Genomic DNA, 20488 nt, shown 5'->3' on the forward strand with positions numbered 1-20488 from the left:
AGCTCAGGAAAGCGGGATGGCAGAGGTCCACGGCTGGCCTAAGGGCCCCTCGAAGAGCTCACACACCACCAGGAGACTACAGAAAAGGCTGCAGGTGCTGGGCTGAGATAAACAGAGAAGAATGCCACAGCTGTAAAAATAGAGGTGTGGAAAAGAGGGTTTGTGTTGGGTTTGTATAATTTCCCAAAGAGTCTTGATGTCTGAGGCTTATAACATGAACTAAAAGCAATGACAACCAGGAGACATAATTATGAAATGACTCTACTCTGTAACTCATTATTTTTCATGTTTAAAATAAGTATTATATTTCAAAAATTCTAGGATATTTATAAGATGCAAAACTAGCCTACTGTTGTTGTTCAGTTGCTACATCATGTCCAACTCTTTGTGACCCCAAGAACTGCAGGACTTCAGACTTCCCTGTCCTTCACTATCTGCTGGAGTTTACTCAAACTCATGCCCATTGAGTCAGTGATGAAAACTAGCCTGCATATCACTAAAAGGGAAAAAAAAAATGCTACCAAACTAGCTATGATGACCTATTTATTATAAAATGGAAACAGACTTTAAAGATGTTGAAAAATAAGTGGAAAATGTATAGCCATTGAATTAAAGGATACAATGTTATGCTTGCTAAATGACATAAATATCTTGCAAACCATGATAACTGTTCTTATATACTAAATAAGAATAAAATTCAGGAAGAAAAAAAAAAACTTATCACAAAATAGATACTATGCATTTCAAGATTTTATAGTATACTACAAAGCTACAGTCATAAAGACAGCATGGTACTGGCACAAAGACAGAAATATAGCTCAATGGAACAAAATAGAAAGCCCAGAGATAAATCCACGCACCTATGGACATCTTATCTTTGACAAAGAAGGCAAAAATATACAATGGAGAAAAGACAATCTCCTTAACAAGTGGTGCTGGGAAAACTGGTCAACCACTTGTAAAAGAATGAAACCAGAACACTTTCTAACACCATGCACAAAAGTAAACTCAAAATGGATTAAGATCTAAATGTAAGACCAGAAACTATAAACCTCCTAGAGGAAAACATAGGCAAAACACTCCCTGATGTAAATCATAGCAGGATCCTCTATGACCCACCTCCCAGAGTAATGGAAATAAAGGCAAATGAACAAATGTGACCTAATTAAACTTAAAAGCTTTTGCACAATGAAGGAAACTATAAGCAAGGTGAAAAGACAACCTTCAGAATGGGAGAAAATAAACAGCAAATGAAGCAACTGACAAAGAATTAATCTCAAAAATGTACAAAAGACTCCTGCAGCTCAATTCCAGAAAAATAAGTGACCCAATCAAAAAATGGACTAAAGAACTAAATAGACATTTCTCCAAAGAAGACATACAGATGGCTAACAAACACAAGAAAATATGCTCAACATCACTCATTATCAGAGAAATGCAAATCAAAACCACAATGAGGTACCATCTCACGCTGGTCAGAATAGCTGCTATCAAAAAGTCTACAAACAATAAATGCTGGCGAGAATGCGGAGAAAAAGGAACTCTCTTACACTGTTGGTGGGAATGCAAACTAGTACAGCCACTATGGAGAACAGTGTGGATATTCCTTTAAAAATTGGAAATAGAACTGCCATATGACCCAGCAATCCCACTCCTGGGCATACACACTGAGGAAACCAGATCTGAAAGAGACACGTGCACCCCAATGTTCATCGCAGCACTGTTTATTATAGCCAGGACATGGAAGCAACCTAGATGCCCATCAGCAGATGAATGGATAAGGAAGCTGTGGTACATATACACCATGGAATATTACTCAGCCGTTAAAAAGAATTCATTTGAATCAGTTCTAATGAGGTGGATGAAACTGGAGCCTATTATACAGAGTGAAGTAAGTCAGAAAGAAAAGCACCAATACAGTATACTAACGCATATATATGGAATCTAGAAAGGTGGTAACGATGTCCCAAGTGACAGTTGTGACTCTGTTAATCCTTATTGGAATAAGGAATAAGCAAATGCCAAACAATTTCATACAGCTCAGCAAGGTGGAAAACCTATGCCTCCTGGCAAGTTTTCGTGGAAATATGAGCTCAAAGACACACACCCAAGTGGTGTGAATGTGTGGGTATCTGTCATTCATTTTGGGCAGCATCTGAAACTTCTTCCGAGATTCTAAAATTCAGACTTTATAAAGCACCATAATAGATGAAAAGTCAGACACCTTTTCTTCAGTAGCCTGACTTGAAAATAGAGTTTGCACAAGGGGCAGCCTCTACCAATCAGAAGCACAAGCCTAGATCAATCAGATGGCAGTGACCCAAGAAAAAAGGTTACATAATCCATGGTGACGACAGGCAGCAGTAGTAATGGAAGAGAAGAGTGACTGATGGTGCTAACACTGAAAGGTACTGTCTGTGCACAGAGCAGTGAGGGGCTGGCAAACATGTAAGAAAATAATTATTAAACCTATCTTTAATTACAAATGATGCATTTGTATGTTCAGAGAATTCTATTCAATCATCAAAATGAATTAGAACTTATATATAAAAATACATATTTCATATATATAAGAACTTACATATGTATTAGAACTTACATAACAAATATGTAATATACACATATATATATGAAAGTGTTAGTCGCTCAGTCATGTCTGACTCTTTGCGAACCCATGGACTGTAGCCCACCAGGCTCCTCTGTCCATGGAATTCTCCAGGAAAGAATACTGGATTGGGTTGCCATTCCCTTCTCCAGGGGATCTTCCCAGGGATCGAAGCTGGGTCTCCTGCTCTTACCACCTGAGCTACCAGGGAGGCCCCATCATATATATATAGATATGTCTTACATTAAAACATATATATCATATTTATCATATCTATATTAGAACTTATATAACTATGTTAAGTAGTACATCTTATATAACATATATTATATATTTTATTAGAAAAATACTGATATATATGTTTACATATAAATATATATATGTATACATATTCAATGATGTGGTAAGATAAAAAGGCAATTGCAGTTTTACTACTTGAAAAGAACAATTAGAAATTGAAACATAAAATATATCTTTTAAAATAATATCCAAAAACCTGCATACATAAGAAAAATTTATCAAGAGTTGGACAAGACCTTTGTGCAAAATGTATAAAACGTCACCAAGAAAAACTACATAAAACCCATATAAATGAAAAGATATATAATTATGTTAATGAATTGGAACATTTAATATCATTAAAATGTAAATTCTTCAGATTGTTCCATATAATGGAGAAAATCTCAACAAAAATAACAGCAGCTTTGTTTTAAATAGTCACATGACTGATGACTCAGCAGGTAAGAATCTTCAGGCAATGCAGAAGACACAGGAGACTTGGGTTCAATCCCTGGGTCTGGAAGTTCCCATCAAGGAGGAAAGGGTAATCCACTTCAGTATTCTTGCCTGGCAAAGCCCATGGACAGAGGAGCCTGGTGAGCTACAATCCAAAGGGTTTCAAAGAGTTGGACACGATTGAGCGACTAAGCACAATATATAAAAATAAAAAAAAGAAACTTGGAATATCCAAACAACTTCGAAAAAAAAAAAACAAAAACAAATCTGAAGGATTTACATGACCTAACTTCAAGAGTTGATAAAAATCCAAGGAATCAGGACAGTGGCATACTGACTATGCAAATAAAACAACGGGAGCTCTAGAGGACAGACAGAGATCCATACAACAAGGGCCAAAACAATTCAATGAGATAAGAAAAGTCTTTACAAAAAATGATGATGGAACAGATGGATGTTCATACTAAAAAAATTGCCATGACCCTTGCTTCACACCAAGTATGAACAGTAGCTCAAACGGAATTACATTAAGGCAGAGTTTTAAAGATTCTGGAAGAAAATATGGCACAACATCCTTATAACCTCAATGTAAGCCAATATGAACCATCAAAGATTGTATTTTTTAGTAGGTAAATTAAAATTCATCAAAATTAGAACTTCTGTTCATAAAAAAAAGACTATTAAGAAAATAAGTCAGCGGCAGATTTGAAAAAAATATTTTCAGAACACACACACATATATAGCAAAGGACTTGTTTCTAGATTATGAACAGACCATATAGCTCAGTAATTAAAAACAATGCATTTAAGAAAGAGGAAAAAAAACCAAGCAGATGCTTCAAAAAAGGAAGATGTATGAGTAGTTGATCATATCAAAGTTCTCAAAATTATCCATTATAAAGAAACTGGAAATTTTTTTTTTTTTTTTTTTTTTTTTTTTTTTTTTTAGAAACTGGAAATTTAAACCACACTTAGAAGCATAATATACTTGCTAGAAAGACTCCAGAATTCAAGTTTTTTCCCCAAGATTTGTCCACCAAAGCTCGTTACCTTACCTTTTCAGCCTCTCAGCCATCTAAGAAATTACGGTTAAAAAATAGTGGCAAAAACCTGGTTCCCCACTCCCAGGAAATTGACCCACAAGTTGGACAACAGTTGTCTTGATAAGTTTCCTAAAATTTACAAACAATTTTTTTTTAATATAGAGTTTAAATGTTCTAGTTGTTTTGAGCAGGAAAGGTGATCTGAAAACACTCTTGCAGAAAAGAAGCCAGTTCTGACTCCATGTTGGAACTGTTTCTTTGACTTGCTTTTAGCTGTTTTGTTATTATTATCATACAGAATGGCCTGCCTCAGAGAATCCTGCCTGTCTACGGGCCTGTTAAAGTGTCTTTGTTCATAACTAGGTCCACCTGGAATTGGCAGGAAGGAAGAAATTAACACATCCCCTGCCAGAGTCTTGCCATTCTAGAAGATGTTTGCCATTCTAAAGGAAGATGATTTTACTTTGCTTCCTCACCTTCCCCCGCCCCCGCCCCCCGCCATCGCTGATCTATAAAAGAACCTGGCATCCAGACCCTGATAAGACAGTTATTTTGAGGCAGTAGCCTGCCATCTTCTCAGTCACCTGGCTTTCCAAATAAAGTCGTTTTCCTTGCCTCAACACCTCCTGTCTCAGATCCACTGGCCTGTCATACGCAAACAGTGGAAGCTTGGACTCAGAAACAATTTTACTACTGAATGAAATAGAAGCCCTAGTATGCTTTTAGCCTTGATTTCTAAACACATTGACAGGAGTTAACGGCTGTCTACAAATTCAAATTCATCAGGGAAGAAAGCTGGAAAACTTCAAGTTTTAGTTATTATAGCAATAATAAAAATAACACACATATATTGAGCACTAAGTATCCAATAGTCTAAATCTCATCAAGTATAAATCAAAGACAAAAATTTTCTTTGATCCTGGAGCAGAGAGAGGAATTCTAAAACTTCTATTTTCAAAGGTAAGTCTACTTTCCTAATTTAAAATTGTAGTGGGGTTGTTGCAAAATATGAAATATTAAACATGTGTATTTATGTTATCTTTCTATTGCAAGTCCACTGGCAACACTTAGGGATGAAACAGGCATAAACCCACAAGTACAAAGAATACGTGAGGGGAAATAAGAATCATAAAGTTTTAGAAGCTGGATAACACATAGTGACTGGCTGAGAAACCTAAGAAATATAAACTTAAGCTGGCGGTGAAGAGGGGGCACAGATTCACACAGAAAGGGAAACTAATTCATATTTTTCATGAAGAGAAATTAGTCCTTTAAATGCAACCGCTGACACCTTGGACCTGAGGGTATGCCAACCCCCCTAACTGATAGGATACTGGATCTCTGACCTTTACAACAATCAAACCACAGGGACTCTGAGCTCAGGGTATTCAGGTATTCTGATGGTAGGTGTCTCATACCAAACAGACTGTAATCCCATGAAGGTGTATACAGTGAACACTGAGAAAAGTTAATTCCCCCTTCCTCATCTCTCATGAGTCAGACTTAAACTTCACCCACCCACCCACCCACCTACCCACAAGCTCCAAGCAGCTGCTTCAGATCAAAGCAAAGTATTTTGGAAGAAACCAGGAAGCAGGAAAGGAGGAAGGGGGATCTTATAACTAAGAGGAAAGTTTCAAGCTATGAAATAATAATAAAGGTAAATAAGGTTGGTGCTGAGAACAAAGTGGATTCTCTGTGACGTGCAAATTAGGCTAGAAACAGTGGGGAAAAAAGTCATCATAGATGTAGAAGATGTGCTCAGTCATGTCCAACTCTTTGGGACCCGATGGACTGTAGATCGCCAGGCTCCTCTGTCCATGGGATTTCCCAGGTAAGAATATACAGCGGGCTGTTGTTTCCTCCTCCGGGGGGATCTTTCCAACCCAGGGATCAAACCCCCATCTCTTGTGTCTCATCTCCTGCACTGGTAGGCTGACTCTTTACCACTGTGCCACCTTGGAAGCCTGCAGCAGATGTCTCAGATGTCAAGTAAAAGACAGAAGAAAACAAGTTGAAAACTTTAACAATATTATAGTTCAAAGTTCTGTCTTGGAACTCTAACGTCTAAAAAGAGTGATTTCAAAGACTGAGCAATTAAGATAAAGGGGAAGGTAACTAACAATGAAAAGATGAGGGAACAGATGAAGAGCAAAAGTTTCTAAACCAGAATTTAGGGTGGAAGACTTGAAAATTAATTAGTTTTATAGGAATAGAGAAACTAATCAAATAAAGAAAATAAGGCAGTTATTAACATCATGGAAGATAAAAATTATTTGGCTTGGTAAGCCTATAGAAACTTTCTGTTCTAAAATCATGCCTGAATAATATTGATAAAATTAATACCTATCCTCAAACAGTATAATAAACCTATTTTTGTTAGAATTTAAAAATACATTAGTCTCCAAGGTCAACTGAATTATTGAACTAATAGGTTTTATTTCTAAAGCCAATATATAAGGACATAGATTTTTAGGTGCAAAAATAATTTAAGCTCAATGTTAAAATTATGCTGTCAACATGATAGCTTCCAAAGATGGGTACCTGTTACAAAATCACAACAATCACTCATTTAAACCACTTTTTTTCTATTTTTATGCTCATGCAATTACACTTTATATAGAAACAATTATGTGCCCACACATGAATTTGGTTAAAAGATCAAAGGAAAGGCACATTATGTAATATGAGGATAATTCTTTCTATCTAGAATTAATTTGTTTTCCAAGAGATTTGCAGGTTTTTAATCTATCTTTGCATTGAATATTTCTTTGTTTTTTGTATGTTATTTATATGAAATTATTATTATGGAAGTTATTTTTAAAGATTACAGTAAATATTTTAAAAGACATTTAAGCCAGAATTTCTTTAACTCATAATTTTTTACTGTTTTATGTATTTCAAGACCTACTTAATAAACCGTAAAGGCAGTGGCAAAAATAGTACTTAGAGTTTTGGCATCTAGGGTAATGGTGTTATACTTTTTCCTATTTTCTACAACAGAAACAATAATCTAAAAAAGGAAAGGCAGCTTTGCAAAATAAAAAGAGCATCAAGTCAGAGGGGCTTCCTTGATAGCTCAGACAGTAAAAAAAAAAAAAAAATGCCTGCAATGCAGGACACTCGGGTTGGTCCCCTGGAGAAGGAAATGGCAACTCAATCCAGTATTCTTGACTGGAAAACCCATGGACTGAGGAGCCAGTGGACTACAGTCCATGGGGTTTCAGAGTCAGACATGACTGAATGACTAACAGACACACAACAGACCAGAAACCATGCATTTTAGTCACAGCCAGAAAAATTCATGGTATAAATAATAATCAAACTCTCTGGGCTTTAGATTTTTCATTGACAATACAGGAAGGTTAACTAGATGATGTCTAAGGTCTTTTCAATGTTAATTTTCAGTACCTCAAAGATTGTTACTAGACATAGCAGTAACTTTAACATACAGGTAGTTCTCATTATCTGTATGGCAATTAACTATTTTCTGGATATTTTTGTATTGATTTCTTTTTCAGTAACTGTAAGCTAACTGAGAACTTATTCTAGCTAAGTCATCAATAATTTGATAAACACTAACTCAAAAGTGAATTGCAAGTATTTTAAATAAAAAAGTGTAAAATTAATAATATTTGATAACTTCAATCAGTTCAGTTTGGTCACACAGTCAAGTCCGACTCTTTGCAACCTCGTGGACTGCAGCACACCAGGCTTCCCTGTCCATCACCAACTCCCGGAGCTTGCTAAAACTCATGTCCATTGAGTTGGTGATGCCATCCAACCATCTCATCCTCTGTCATTCCCTTCTCCCCCACCTTCAGTCTTTCCCAGCATCAGGGTCTTTTCCAATGAGTCAGTTCTTTCTCAGGTGGCCAAAGTATAGGGGTTTCAACTTCAGCATCAGTCCTTCCAATGAATGAATATTCCTTTAGGATGGAATGGTTTGATTTCCTTGCAGTCCAAGGGACTCTCAAGAGTCTTCTCCAACAACACAGTTCAAAAACATCAATTCTTTGGAGCTCAGCTTTCTTTATGGTCCAGCACTGATATCTATACATGACTACTGGAAAAACCATACCTTTGAAGAGATAGACTTTTGTTAGCAAAGCAATGTCTCTGTTTTTTAATATGCTGACTATGTTGGTCATAGCCTTTCTGACATGGAGCAAGCATCTTTTAACTTTATGGCTGCAATCACCATCTACAGTGATTTTGGAGCCCCCAGAAAATAGTGTCACTGTTTCCATTGTTTCCCCATTAATTTGACATGAAGTGATGGGACCAGAAACCATGATCTTAGTTTTCTGAATGTTGAGCTTTAAACCAACTTTTTCACTCTCCTCTTTGACTTTCATCAAGAGACTCTTCATTTCTTCACTTCCTACCATAAGGGTGGTGTCATCTACATATCTGAGTTTATTGATATTTCTCCAGGCAATCTTGATACCAGCTTGTGCTTCCTCAAGCCCAGCGTTTCTCATGATGTACTCTTCATATAAGTTAAATAAGGAGGGTGACAATATAGAGCCTTGATGCACTCCTTTCCCGATTTGGAACCAGTCTGTTGTTCCATGTCCTGTTCTAACTGTTGCTTCTTGACCTGCATACAGATTTCTCAAGAGGTAGGTCAGGTGGTCTGATATTCCCATCTCTTCAAGAATTATTCACAGCTTATTGTGATCCACAAAGTCAAAGGCTTTGGAGTAGTCAGTAAATCAGAAGTAGATGTTTTTCTGGAACTCTCTTGCTTTATCAGTGATCCAATGGATGTTGGCAATTTGATCTCTGGTTCCTCTGCCTTTTCTAAATCCAGCTTGAACATCTGGAAGTTCATGGTTCATGTACTGTTGAAGCCTGGCTTGGAGAATTTTGAGCATTACTTCATTAGCGTGTGAGATGAGTGCAATTGTGCAGTAGTTTGAACATTCTTTGGCATTGCCTTTCTTTGGGATTGGAATGAAAACTGACCTTTTCCAGTCCTGTGGCCACTGCTGAGATTTCCAAATTTGCTGACATATTGAGTGCAGCACTTTCAAAGCATCATCTTTTAGGATTTGAAATAGCTCAACTGGAATTCTATCACCCCCACTAGCTTTGTTCAAAGTGATGCTTCCTAAGGCCCACAAGACTTCTGACTCCAGGATGTCTGGCCCAAGGTAAGTGATCACACTATCGTGGTAATCTGGGTCATGAAGATCTTTTTCGTACAGTTCTGTATATTCTTGCCACCTCTCTTAATATCTTTTGTCTCTGTTAGGTCCATACCATTTCTGTCCTTTATTTTGCCCATCTTTGCAAGAAATATTCCCTTGGTATCTCTAATTTTCTTGAAGAGATCTCTAGCCTTTCCCACTCTATCGTTTTCCTCTATTTCTTTGTGCTGATCACCGAGGAAGGCTTTCTTATCTCTCCTTGCTATTCTTTGGAACTCTGCATTCAAATGGTATATCTTTCCTTTTCTCCTTTGATTTTAGATTCTCTTCCTTTCTCAACTATTTGTAAGGCCTCCTCAGACAACCATTTCGCCTTTTTGCATTTCTTTTTCTTGGGGATGGTCTTGATCACTGCCTTGTGTACAATGTCACAAACCTCCATCCATAGTTCTTCAGGCAATGTCTATCAGATCTAATGCCTTGAATCTATCTGTCACTTCCACTGTATAATTGTAAGGGATTTTATTTAGTCATACTTTAATGGTCTACTTTCTTCAATTTAAGTCTGAATTTGGCAATAAGCAGTTCATGATCTGAGCCACAGTCAACTCCCAGTCTTGTATTTGCTGACTGTATAGTGCTTCTCCATCTTCAGCTGCAAAGAATGTAATCAAACTGATTTTGGTATTGACCATCTGGTGATGCCCATGTGTAGAGTCTTCTCCTGTGTCACTGGAAGAGCATGTTTGCTATGACCAGTGGGTTCTCTTAGCAAAACTCTGTTAGCCTTTCTCCTGCGTTGTTTTGTACTCCAAGACCAACTCTACCTGTTACTCCTCCAGGTATTTCTTGATTTCCTACTTTTGCATTCCTGTTCAATATAATGAAAAGGACATCTTTTTGGGATATTAGTTCTAGAAGGTCTTTTAGGTCTTCATAGAATGTTCAACTTCAGCTTCTTCATTATTACTGCTCAGGGCATAGACTTGGATTACTGTGATATTGAATGGTTTGCCTTGGAAACGAACAGAGATCATTCTGTCATTTTTGAGATTGCATCCAACTACCACACTTAGGACTCTTTTGTTTACTATGATGGCTACTCCATTTCTTCTAAGGGATTCTTGCCCACAGTAGTAGATATAATGGTTATCTGAGATACCTTCAATAATTTCCATTATTTTTCTCTTGTCAAGCACCCATAGTCTTCAGTTCCATTTAACCATCCTTAATCGAGCATCTATCTTTTGAAAAATACACAGACACGAGTGGTAGGTACTAAGAATGGGAAGTTATACCCAGCATAAGGGTACAAGGAAGGAGAGTGAAATACTTCAATTAGAGATGGCAACACGATTCATGATGTGAGCAGGGCTTTAAGTGCAGACTATACCAGATGGTGATAGTGATAAAGAACCCACCTGCCAATGCAGGCGACATGAGAGACGCAAGTTCAATCCCTGGGTTGGGAAGACTCCCTGGTGGAGGGCATGGCAACCCACTCCAGTATTCTTGCCTGGAGAATCCCATGGACAGAGGAGCCTGGCGGGCTACAGTTCATGGAGTTGCACGGAGTCAGACACAACTGAAGCTACTTAGCATTTATGCACAGAATGGATCTAATATACTGTGGAAATCATATATACATCTAGCAAAGGCACATTTTAAGCAAAGGCATGAAGCTGGAAAAGCTCCGGGTTTATCCAGTGATTAAAAAGGAGATTCATGAGCCTGGGATTTTTTATGCAAGTCAAAGCCAAATGCAAGATGGGCCAATTAGGTTGGGGTCAAATTGTGGAGCTAGATTTGTATGTGGATGCTAAGTTAAGAGCTCACTTTTGTGTGTTACTCAGTAGGGAATGATCAAAGGCACACATTCATCCTGAGTCAGAAGAGAAAGAGGAAGGTACAAGTGTAGAGACTGACAAGTTTTAGGTAATATGAGAGGAAGTTATAAGAATTCACAGCTCAGTGAAATGATGATTACGTAGTAGGTGATGAAGTAACGAAACACCTAAATGAACTTCTAACTAGAGTAAAATCAATGATTAGAGAAACACCAAAGGCACTGAAGGCCAGGTGAAGTTTGTGAGTAGAGTTACAATCCACTGAATTGCATTTTTATTTCACAATATCTCTGGCAGCTTAGTATGTTAGCAAATAAACTGGATTGTCGGAATCTAAGTGAGAAGGAATGGTTGACCTCACAGATTATGAATCGGTCTTTACATGATGGGGTGGGAGATGCAAAAAAAGCAGGCAAGCTCAAGAGGAAGTGGTCAAGGGCTGAGAATTCTCATTTTTATTTCACTTAATATTCACATAAATGTAAAGGAATTTATGTGAGCAGATAATGGTTCATTTAATTCTTGTAGGAAACATACAAGATAGACATTATTATTATTATATCAGTTTTACAGCTAAGGAAACTAAGGTCTGAGAGGTTTTACACATGTGCCCAGATCACTTAGATAGTCCAGGTCAAAGCTAAGATTCATTCAACTAGTGAAATGAAGGGTCCAAGTTCTTGAGAATTGTGCTATAAATATTTAAATTAAAATTTGGAAAGTAAGTTAAGTGAACACAGGCCGTGGTACAAGTAAAATCCCAGAATTTAAATTTTTAGAATAAGAGTAGTCTTTGGAAATTACAAGGCTTGTGCATGTGTGCTAATTCCTCTCAGTTGTGTCTGACCCTTTTCGACCCTATGAACTGTAGACTGCCAGGCTTCCTCTGTCCATGTGATTCTCCAGGCAAGAATACTGGAATGGGTTGCCATGCCCTCCTCCAGGGGAATCGTCCCGACCCAGGGATCGAACCTGTGTCTCTTCTGTCTCCTGTATTGGCAGGCAGGTTCCTTGCCACTAGCACCACCTGGGAAGCCCTACAGGTTTTAGGGTATAGCATTAGAAAGTATGTATAGCATTAGAAGTGAGTGCTGAAATAAAATGGAGGTGAGGTCACAGAATTTGAGGAATATAAGGAGACGCTAAGAGGGATGTACTGAATGACTCTCCATAAACCACTGTTGTGGGCTTAAGGGCAAGAGGGCAAGCTGGCCCTGGCACAATGTTCTCATCTATGTGTCATCCGGTCCCATCACTTCATGGCAGATAGATGGGAAAACATTGAAAACAGTGGTTGACTTTATTTTGCTGGGCACCAAAATCACTGCAGATGGTGATTGCATTCATGAAATTAAAAGACGCTTGCTCCTTGGAAGGAAAGTTATGACCAACCTAGACAGCGTTTTAAAAAGCAGAGACATTAAAAAAAATAATAATAAAATAAATAAAAATAAAAAGCGGAGACATTACTTTGCCAACAAAGGTCCATCTAGTCAAGGCTATGGTTTTTCCAGGGGTCATGTATGGATGTGAGAGTTGGATTATAAAGAAAACTGAGTGTTGAAGAATTGATGCTTTTGAACTGTGGTGTTGGAGAAGACTCTTGAGAGTCCATTGGACTGCAAGGAGATCCAACCAGTCCATCCTAAAGGAGATCAGTCCTGGGTGTTCACTGGAAGGACTGATGCTGAAGCTAAAACTCCAATACTTTGGCCACCTGATGCGAAGAGCTGACTCATTTGAAAAGACCCTGATGCTGGGAAAGATTGAGGGCAGGAGGAGAAGGGGACGACAGAGGATGAGATGGTTGGATGGCATCACCGACACAATGGACATGGGTTTGGGTGGACTCTGGGAGTTGGTGATGGACAGGGAGGCCTGGCGTGCTGCAGTTCATGGGGTCACAAAGAGTCGGACACGACTGAACGACTGAACTGAACTGATGTGTCTGGATGGTTGGTAACTTGTGTCAACGAGGAGACATAAAAATAGAATTCCTTCACAACTTCAGGACACGCACATACTTTCCAAGGGTGCATAGGAACAGGTGAATAAATACCTTGTACTGATCGGGGAGGTCTCAGTACCTGCAAAGCCCACATTTGGGCATTAGGATTGAGTTAAAGATCAGTGACGGAAAGCAAATTGAAGATGATGTAATCAGGGAAAAGTTCAAGAGCTTTGGTTTGTTAGGTTCCTTTCAATGGAAAAAAAAAATTGCTTTCTTCTAAACATTTTGTAAATGCCTGGCAGAGAAGAGAGGTGAAGAGATTAGAAGTGGCAGCAATCACTGAATAGATTTATAAAACATTGTTTTGTGGGGGGAAGAAATTTAAAACAGTGCCATTCATTTATGTAATAACCCAGGCAAGTGAAGTGAAAGTCACCCAGTTGTGTCCCCACGGACTCCCCATGGACTACTCCCCGTGGACTGTAGCCTGCCAAACTCCTCTGTCCATGGGATTCTTCAGGCAAGAATACTGGAGTGGGTTGCCATTTCCTTCTGTAATAATCCAGGTAAAAGCATATGAAATACTGTCACCGATAATTCAAGAAACAATTGTAGTTTCAGGTGAATTGTGTGTCTGTGTGTGTGTGTGTGTGTTATGTATTTTCATTAGACAAAAGGAATTGCATAAACCAATGCTTCTCAAAATGTGGTCCCTGCCACATAAGCATGACCTGAAAATTCTAAAATCCCATTCCAAGCCTGCTGAATGACATATACTGGGGTTGGGGCCCAGTAAGTGCGTTCATAAGTCCTGCAGGTGATTGTTACATGTGATAAAGTTCAAGAATCTCTGACCTAAGGCAATGTGTCCCTACTCCTTTATTACTTAGCTACTTGAAAACTGAGATTCCAAAACAACACTCAGCTGCAAAAGTTAATTTTATCAGGTGCTTCATCATATGCACTTTTGTGTTAATTTTAATTTTCTTAGTTTCTTCTCTCTAGTATATATTGTGTTTGATAAGTCATAACCATTTTGTAAATAAGTATGTATTAATTTAACTACCCAGGATTTTCTTTGATGGCTCAATGATAAAGAATCCGCCTGCAGTGCAGGAGCTTCAGGAGATGCTGTTTCGATTCCTGGGTTGGGAAGATCCCCTGGAGAAGGAAACGGCAATTCACTGCAGTGTTATTGCCTGGGAAACGCCATGGACAGAGGAGCCTGGGGGGCTACAGTCCGTGGGGTCTCAAAGACTCGGACACGACTGAGTGACTAAGTACACAGGCACACAAATTAACAACCATTAAATTTTTTAAAAAACGTATTGAAAAGCTTTTCAGAATCTGTAATACAACATATGAATGTTAGGAATGTGTAAACGTGCAACTGTCAAAGGGAAGACGTATAAGTACATGGCTAGGGAAGTACATGAAAGAAATGGTGTCCAATTGGTAGAGCAAGGAGCCAAGCACTGGTATTTAAAAACCAGACAGAAACACAAGGTCCAGGTGAGTAAGAACCAGGTGAAGGTCCTCCAAACCTAAGGGTGGTAAAGAAGAAAACCACAGCATAGCTGGTACCGTCATGTGCTTCTGAACTGGAAATGCATTTACTTTGCAGACCTGGTGAAAACCACAGCAGTAATATCAGGAGCTAACAGATCTATCTACGAGGAAAATCTAAAGATATGGTTAAGACAAAAGAAAATGCAACTGAAAGTTATAAGCTCAAAAAAGAGCTGGAAAACTCAAAGAACCGAGAGAAGGGGATTGATAACACCGAAGAAAGGTAAGTGGCAGGTCAGGTTTGACTTGATTCATCAAATGTTTTTGAATCACTCCTGAGTTAACAGTCTGCCTTGCAATAGCGGACAAAGACTATGGATTCAAAGATTCAAACAGAGAACTTAAAACATACCAAAACATACCTCTTAGGAATTCTACCTTAAAAACAAAATACTTCTAGTTGACCTAAAAATAATTAAACTGGAACAGAAAGACCGTGTTTGGAGAAGTGATGTTGTCTTTATTCATTCTCAGACCTGGAATAGAATATTTGTCTTTGGAGTCTTAACATCATCCAAAACCTGGTCCTGATAGCACCTGAGAAAACTTTCTTGCTGGCCTTTACTTCAATAGAAATTCACTAAACATTAATATTTATTTTGGAATGAGAGAGATTTCTACAGGTTCTTAGGAATACAAATAAATCTTGAAATGCAAATATTCAACATTTAAAACTAATAAATATGTATTTAAAGAATGATGTTAATATGGTTTATTCATAACCTAAGCAGGTGTGACTTAAATAATCATATATTAAATTCTTTATTAGTAACAGAAATATTATTAAAAAGTTATCATTAAATTTAACCAAGCATGCTACCTAACCATAATTCTGAACTGTCATAATATTCTATATTTGATTTAGAAATATCAAATTTAGGATTCATTGTCTTTACTATCATTCCAGTAGCAAGAATGTTTAATTCATTTTAATGCTATCTAATATAACCAGGCTAATCAGATTACTGAACAAACCACCAGCTCTCTATGTAGCAAGGACTTCACCGACAGAATAGATTATTAAATGATTGGGCTTACAGAAAAGGTTTAAAAAAAGTATTTTCCTGTCTTGCAATGAGTACAGTCGGCCACCAGAGAGAGCTCAGTAACTGTATTTTATTAAAGAGATCGCATTTCCTTTCAACTAGATTGAAATTCTCTATCAGAAATGCCTGCTACATGCTAGAAGGAAAATAGCTATTCTTTAATTATAATATTCGGAGTCAGTTTCTAGAAATGAAACTCTCATATTTGGCATTTAAGATATTATTTGTTCCTGGCAAAGAAACTTACTGCAGAAGGTTTCAAGGAAGATTTCCAAAGAGAAAGGCTCAGGTTGACTGTATATAATGAACCGAACCCTCTTTCTGACTAATGAGATCTTTTATATATTAGAAGTAAGCGTTTTTTCAAAAGAACACAAAGATACTTTTCGACATAACCTGGTTAACAAACAGCAAATTAAAAAATAGGTCAACTGATAAACATACTCAAGAAATACTCAGTAATAAATGAACCTTGATCAATAATAACCTAAAATTGATAGATTCTTAATATCTTTTAAATGTCTGATTTTCTGTTGGAGGATTTTTTATTATTAATAACCAAGGTCACTTCATTTAATAAGAATGTAGGCAACCATAGTAGAAACAATTTTAGGTTTGTCAATATCTAGCCCCTTCCCCCACCCCAGTCATGATAAGTAAATTAAGTGAAGGCGCACATACACTCCAGCTTATCCTCAGGTCGTCCTCTTTCCAGGAGAGACAGGTAACAGACTATATCTTTCAGATGGATCACTTCCGGGGAACACGTGTTTGCTGGAGAAGTACGAGGAGGGGTGATGGCACTTTTATTCATTTTCAGACCTGGAAAAAAGAACATTTGTTTTTACATACTTAAAGAAATTCACAGTGCTCTCAAACAAACAAACAAACAAAAAAAAGGAAATGGAGAGAGAATGCATAGACCATATAAAGAACTGTATATTTCTTAGGCATCAAATAACCCAAACCTCTGGTACTAGTATAATGGAGACAGACATTCCATGACTCTTTTAAGTAATGGAGAGATCTTTGGCATTCAGGGGCACTGGGGCTGCTCTGCAGACTCACTGAAGGATATGTGGGTCAGAATTCTGTTGCCCAAGGTTGGTTGGTGGACAGAATCCAAAGCATGAAGAACTACTTCCCTACTCCACCTTTCTCCACTTTAGGCAGTGGCAGCTGTAAATCATTTGGGAAGACTGAAAAATGGTCTTTCATTAAAAAGAAAAAAAACAACTGAGGAAATGTGAATCTGTCACAATATGATTTATATACTGACAACCAGGTATCATTCATACATAAAAACATGTATTTATGTCCAATCATGCAAAAGACATCCTTTTTGCCATCAAGGAATCTTCCCATGGGTAAGAGAGAAAAAGAACATACAAAAATTCTGGATAAACATGACAGATTCCATTAGCGAGGTAAGACTACACAATTGTAGTTTAAAAACAGTCCATACTTTATCTCTGACACCTATTCATTGTGCCTATTCCAAGACAAGGGTGGTGAACTTGAATGCCTATTCATAAGAGCTGATGATTGCAGATTTTGTGGATGATGATAATTAAGCTGAAACCTTTTCACAATAAATAGTTCCATCTTATGAGAGAAGCCTCTGAAACAAGACCATATGCATCTGACAAGGTATACCTCGATTATCCTTTGAGGTCTGTTTGGTCATATGAAAAGTATGAGGGTGAAATGGCTAATGGGGTGAATGGCTTCAAGGTTTCTAATCAACTGGGAGTTACTGGAATGGAAGGAATAACCTTAACCAAATACTGTCTAAAAGCCTGTCATTCATCTGTCATTCACCAGCACACCTCAACCTAACAACATCTCTTGCTCTAGTTTATTTCCTTCCATGTATAACTTTGATAAAATACCTGTCATTTCCTTCAGCCATTTCAAGGTATCCAGAAATACAACTTCATGCATTATGAAAAGTCAGAAGTTAGTTTAGGAGTCACAAGGTTACTACTAAGAAAATGTGTCATTTACTGAGTGTATGATATGTAGCAGGAACCATGCTGGGCACTTGAACATGTAGCATCATCTTACTTAACTCTCCCACTAACCCTGTGAAGGAGACTGCATTATTACCATTTTACAGATGAGAAACAACCTCAGTGAAATGAATTGCCAGAGTTTCATAACTAGCAAATTTGTCCTCTTTAGTCTACACTAATAGCTTACAGACTATTTTTGTTCAAGGCCAATAGGAAGAAAAAGTAAGAAAAACAATTTATATCTTAATCCAGCACAAATATACACACACATACTAGTAGGTTTCCTAAATGTGCCAATATTTTCTTTCCTCTGTTAACCTATTCTCTTCTATTTAATTCTTAAAATTCTTTTGTCAAAGACCCCTTAAGTGAATTCATTATGGGCCACAACCCACAGTTTGTAGAACAGTGCTTTATATCTTCCATTGTCACCAAAGCCGTATTTCAAATATACCTCTATGCTTCACCTTAATGCTACTTCTGTTTACCGTTATTGAAAAAGATACACACACACACACACACACACACACACACACACACACAAATACATACATTATAAATTGATTTCCCACCTTGACAAAAGTGTCACTGTATATCTAATACAAAGTAATATGGTCACTTTTATAAACCAAGGGCAGAGAATAGAAGACAATCCTGAGCTTTAAAAAGAAAATATCTGACTACTTCTAACTAACCATCTAAAGTCTCACCAGCTGCAGGAATAAGCAGTTTCAGTCTATGATAAAAGACATTTTGGCACTGATCCTTCACATGGCCATAACTTCCAGACTTGGAGAACACAGCACTTGAATTACGGTTGGATAAACTATGACCTAACTCATCCTGCATGATGAGCTAATCCTCTCTTTCATGCTCCCCCTTTATGGCACTGAAATGCTTTAATCAGTTACATTTAACTCTTTTACACTACAACTCAGCACAAAACAAGAAAGAATAAAAAGCGTGTGTTGTCACATTCATCTGCAAGAAAGCCAAAACGTATCCATTTTTACTTACACATTTTCATTTATGACCATCTGTATTTATAAAACAAAGGTTATGGTATCTCAGTATCAGTTTTCATAATACTGAACACAAAAATTTGGAGAATATGACTATCATAGTTTTCTGCTTGCCTTTCTTGTATGTCATGTACATACTGAACATGAATATAAATGTATAATTGAAATTTAATACTACTTTTGGTCAAGAAACATGTTACTCTACTAAGATTGTTTCTGCTTGACAAAATAACTATTTGCCATTTGCAATTCATGATATGTTGTAAACTAAAAGTTTTATGATGCCTTGAATTGCATCATAATTTCACATTTAAAAGAATTTAAAAGTTATTAAAAAAAGAAATTATGGGCATATATGACAACACACAATGAAGAACTAACCCAATTTTCCTTAAGCCCAATTTCAGCTAAATTTGAGAGGTAAAATGTATACTTTTTGCAAAGATTTATAGGGAGCATCGGAGAAAACAAATAAAATGTCAAAGGCCTTTTTCACAGTTACTTTACAACAACAAAAAATATAGAGAGCTGGACTACTAAATCTTGAGGTATTGCATTAAAGAAGCCTTGGGATGGTTCTTGCCCCAACCCTCTCCCTTAGATCAGCCCACTTTTTCTTATGTGATGAAATGTTTATTTTTTCATTTAATATTTTGAAAACAGGTCATAGGGCCTCAATCTGTCTTCACAGAGGTTATTTTCACATCTGTACTCTACCCTGTAAAAATTTTTTTCCTGTCCCTAAATTTGGCGGTAGTTCTTTCCCAGTACTTACTCATCTCTCAGAAAGTTCACTTCCCTGAAGAAAAGTGTTTTTCCTTTTAAGCAGTTTCTGCTAAGGGTTATACAGAAAATACAGGAGACCGTGCAAGTGGAAAATGAACATAGAAAGCCTGGTTTCCTGCCTACAGCATCTCAATGAAGTGAGATGGTAAATGGAAATCTACACTTCTCTTTAGCAGTAATAGCCTCTGAAGAAGAGGCTCAGAAGTCTACTTCCCTTTAATAAAGCCCACTCTAGCCCATCCAATCACTGGTGAAACTCCCTCTTCATAATTGGAACTATACGTGAAGCTAGGTATAAAAGCAATGTGTGTCTGTTTTGCATCAAGTGGTCAATATTTAGTTCTGAAGATCATGTGATTGACACCCAAATTCGCACATTCTCTGACTTGCCCAATGTTATGCTTCTTTAAATATTTCCCCACAAAAGTGAAGTGTATACACCTACACACATGTCATTTATGTCCACAGACCCATATATAGCTATACACATATAATACATATTACAAGGTACAACAAAGTACAAAATAAAGTGAAAAATAGGCATGGTAATTAGAGTCTGTTGGTTTTATTGGGAATAATTAAATTGTATTCTGATGGCATTTTTCTGCTTTTATGATGATTTTATATATGTGTATACATACACACATATATGTATAAACATTCTCTGCAAAGTTTTAAGTACAAAAATAATTAGCATTAGTCACATTGGATATT

At 37.2% G+C, this 20488-nt stretch overlaps 1 protein-coding gene across 2 annotated transcripts in view; it reads right to left on the reverse strand.

The window, feature by feature from the left end:
• DGKB (diacylglycerol kinase beta) overlaps nt 1-20488 on the reverse strand; it is an 804553-nt gene that overhangs the window by 586899 nt on the left and 197166 nt on the right. For both annotated transcript variants that reach the window (XM_065939288.1, XM_065939287.1), the window contains exon 5: nt 16633-16773. In XM_065939288.1, the coding sequence (XP_065795360.1) occupies nt 16633-16773 (141 nt within the window). The remainder of the gene's footprint in view (nt 1-16632; nt 16774-20488) is intronic.

The sequence above is a fragment of the Muntiacus reevesi genome, chromosome 6 (assembly GCF_963930625.1).
Source record: "Muntiacus reevesi chromosome 6, mMunRee1.1, whole genome shotgun sequence".
NCBI lineage: Eukaryota > Metazoa > Chordata > Mammalia > Artiodactyla > Cervidae > Muntiacus > Muntiacus reevesi.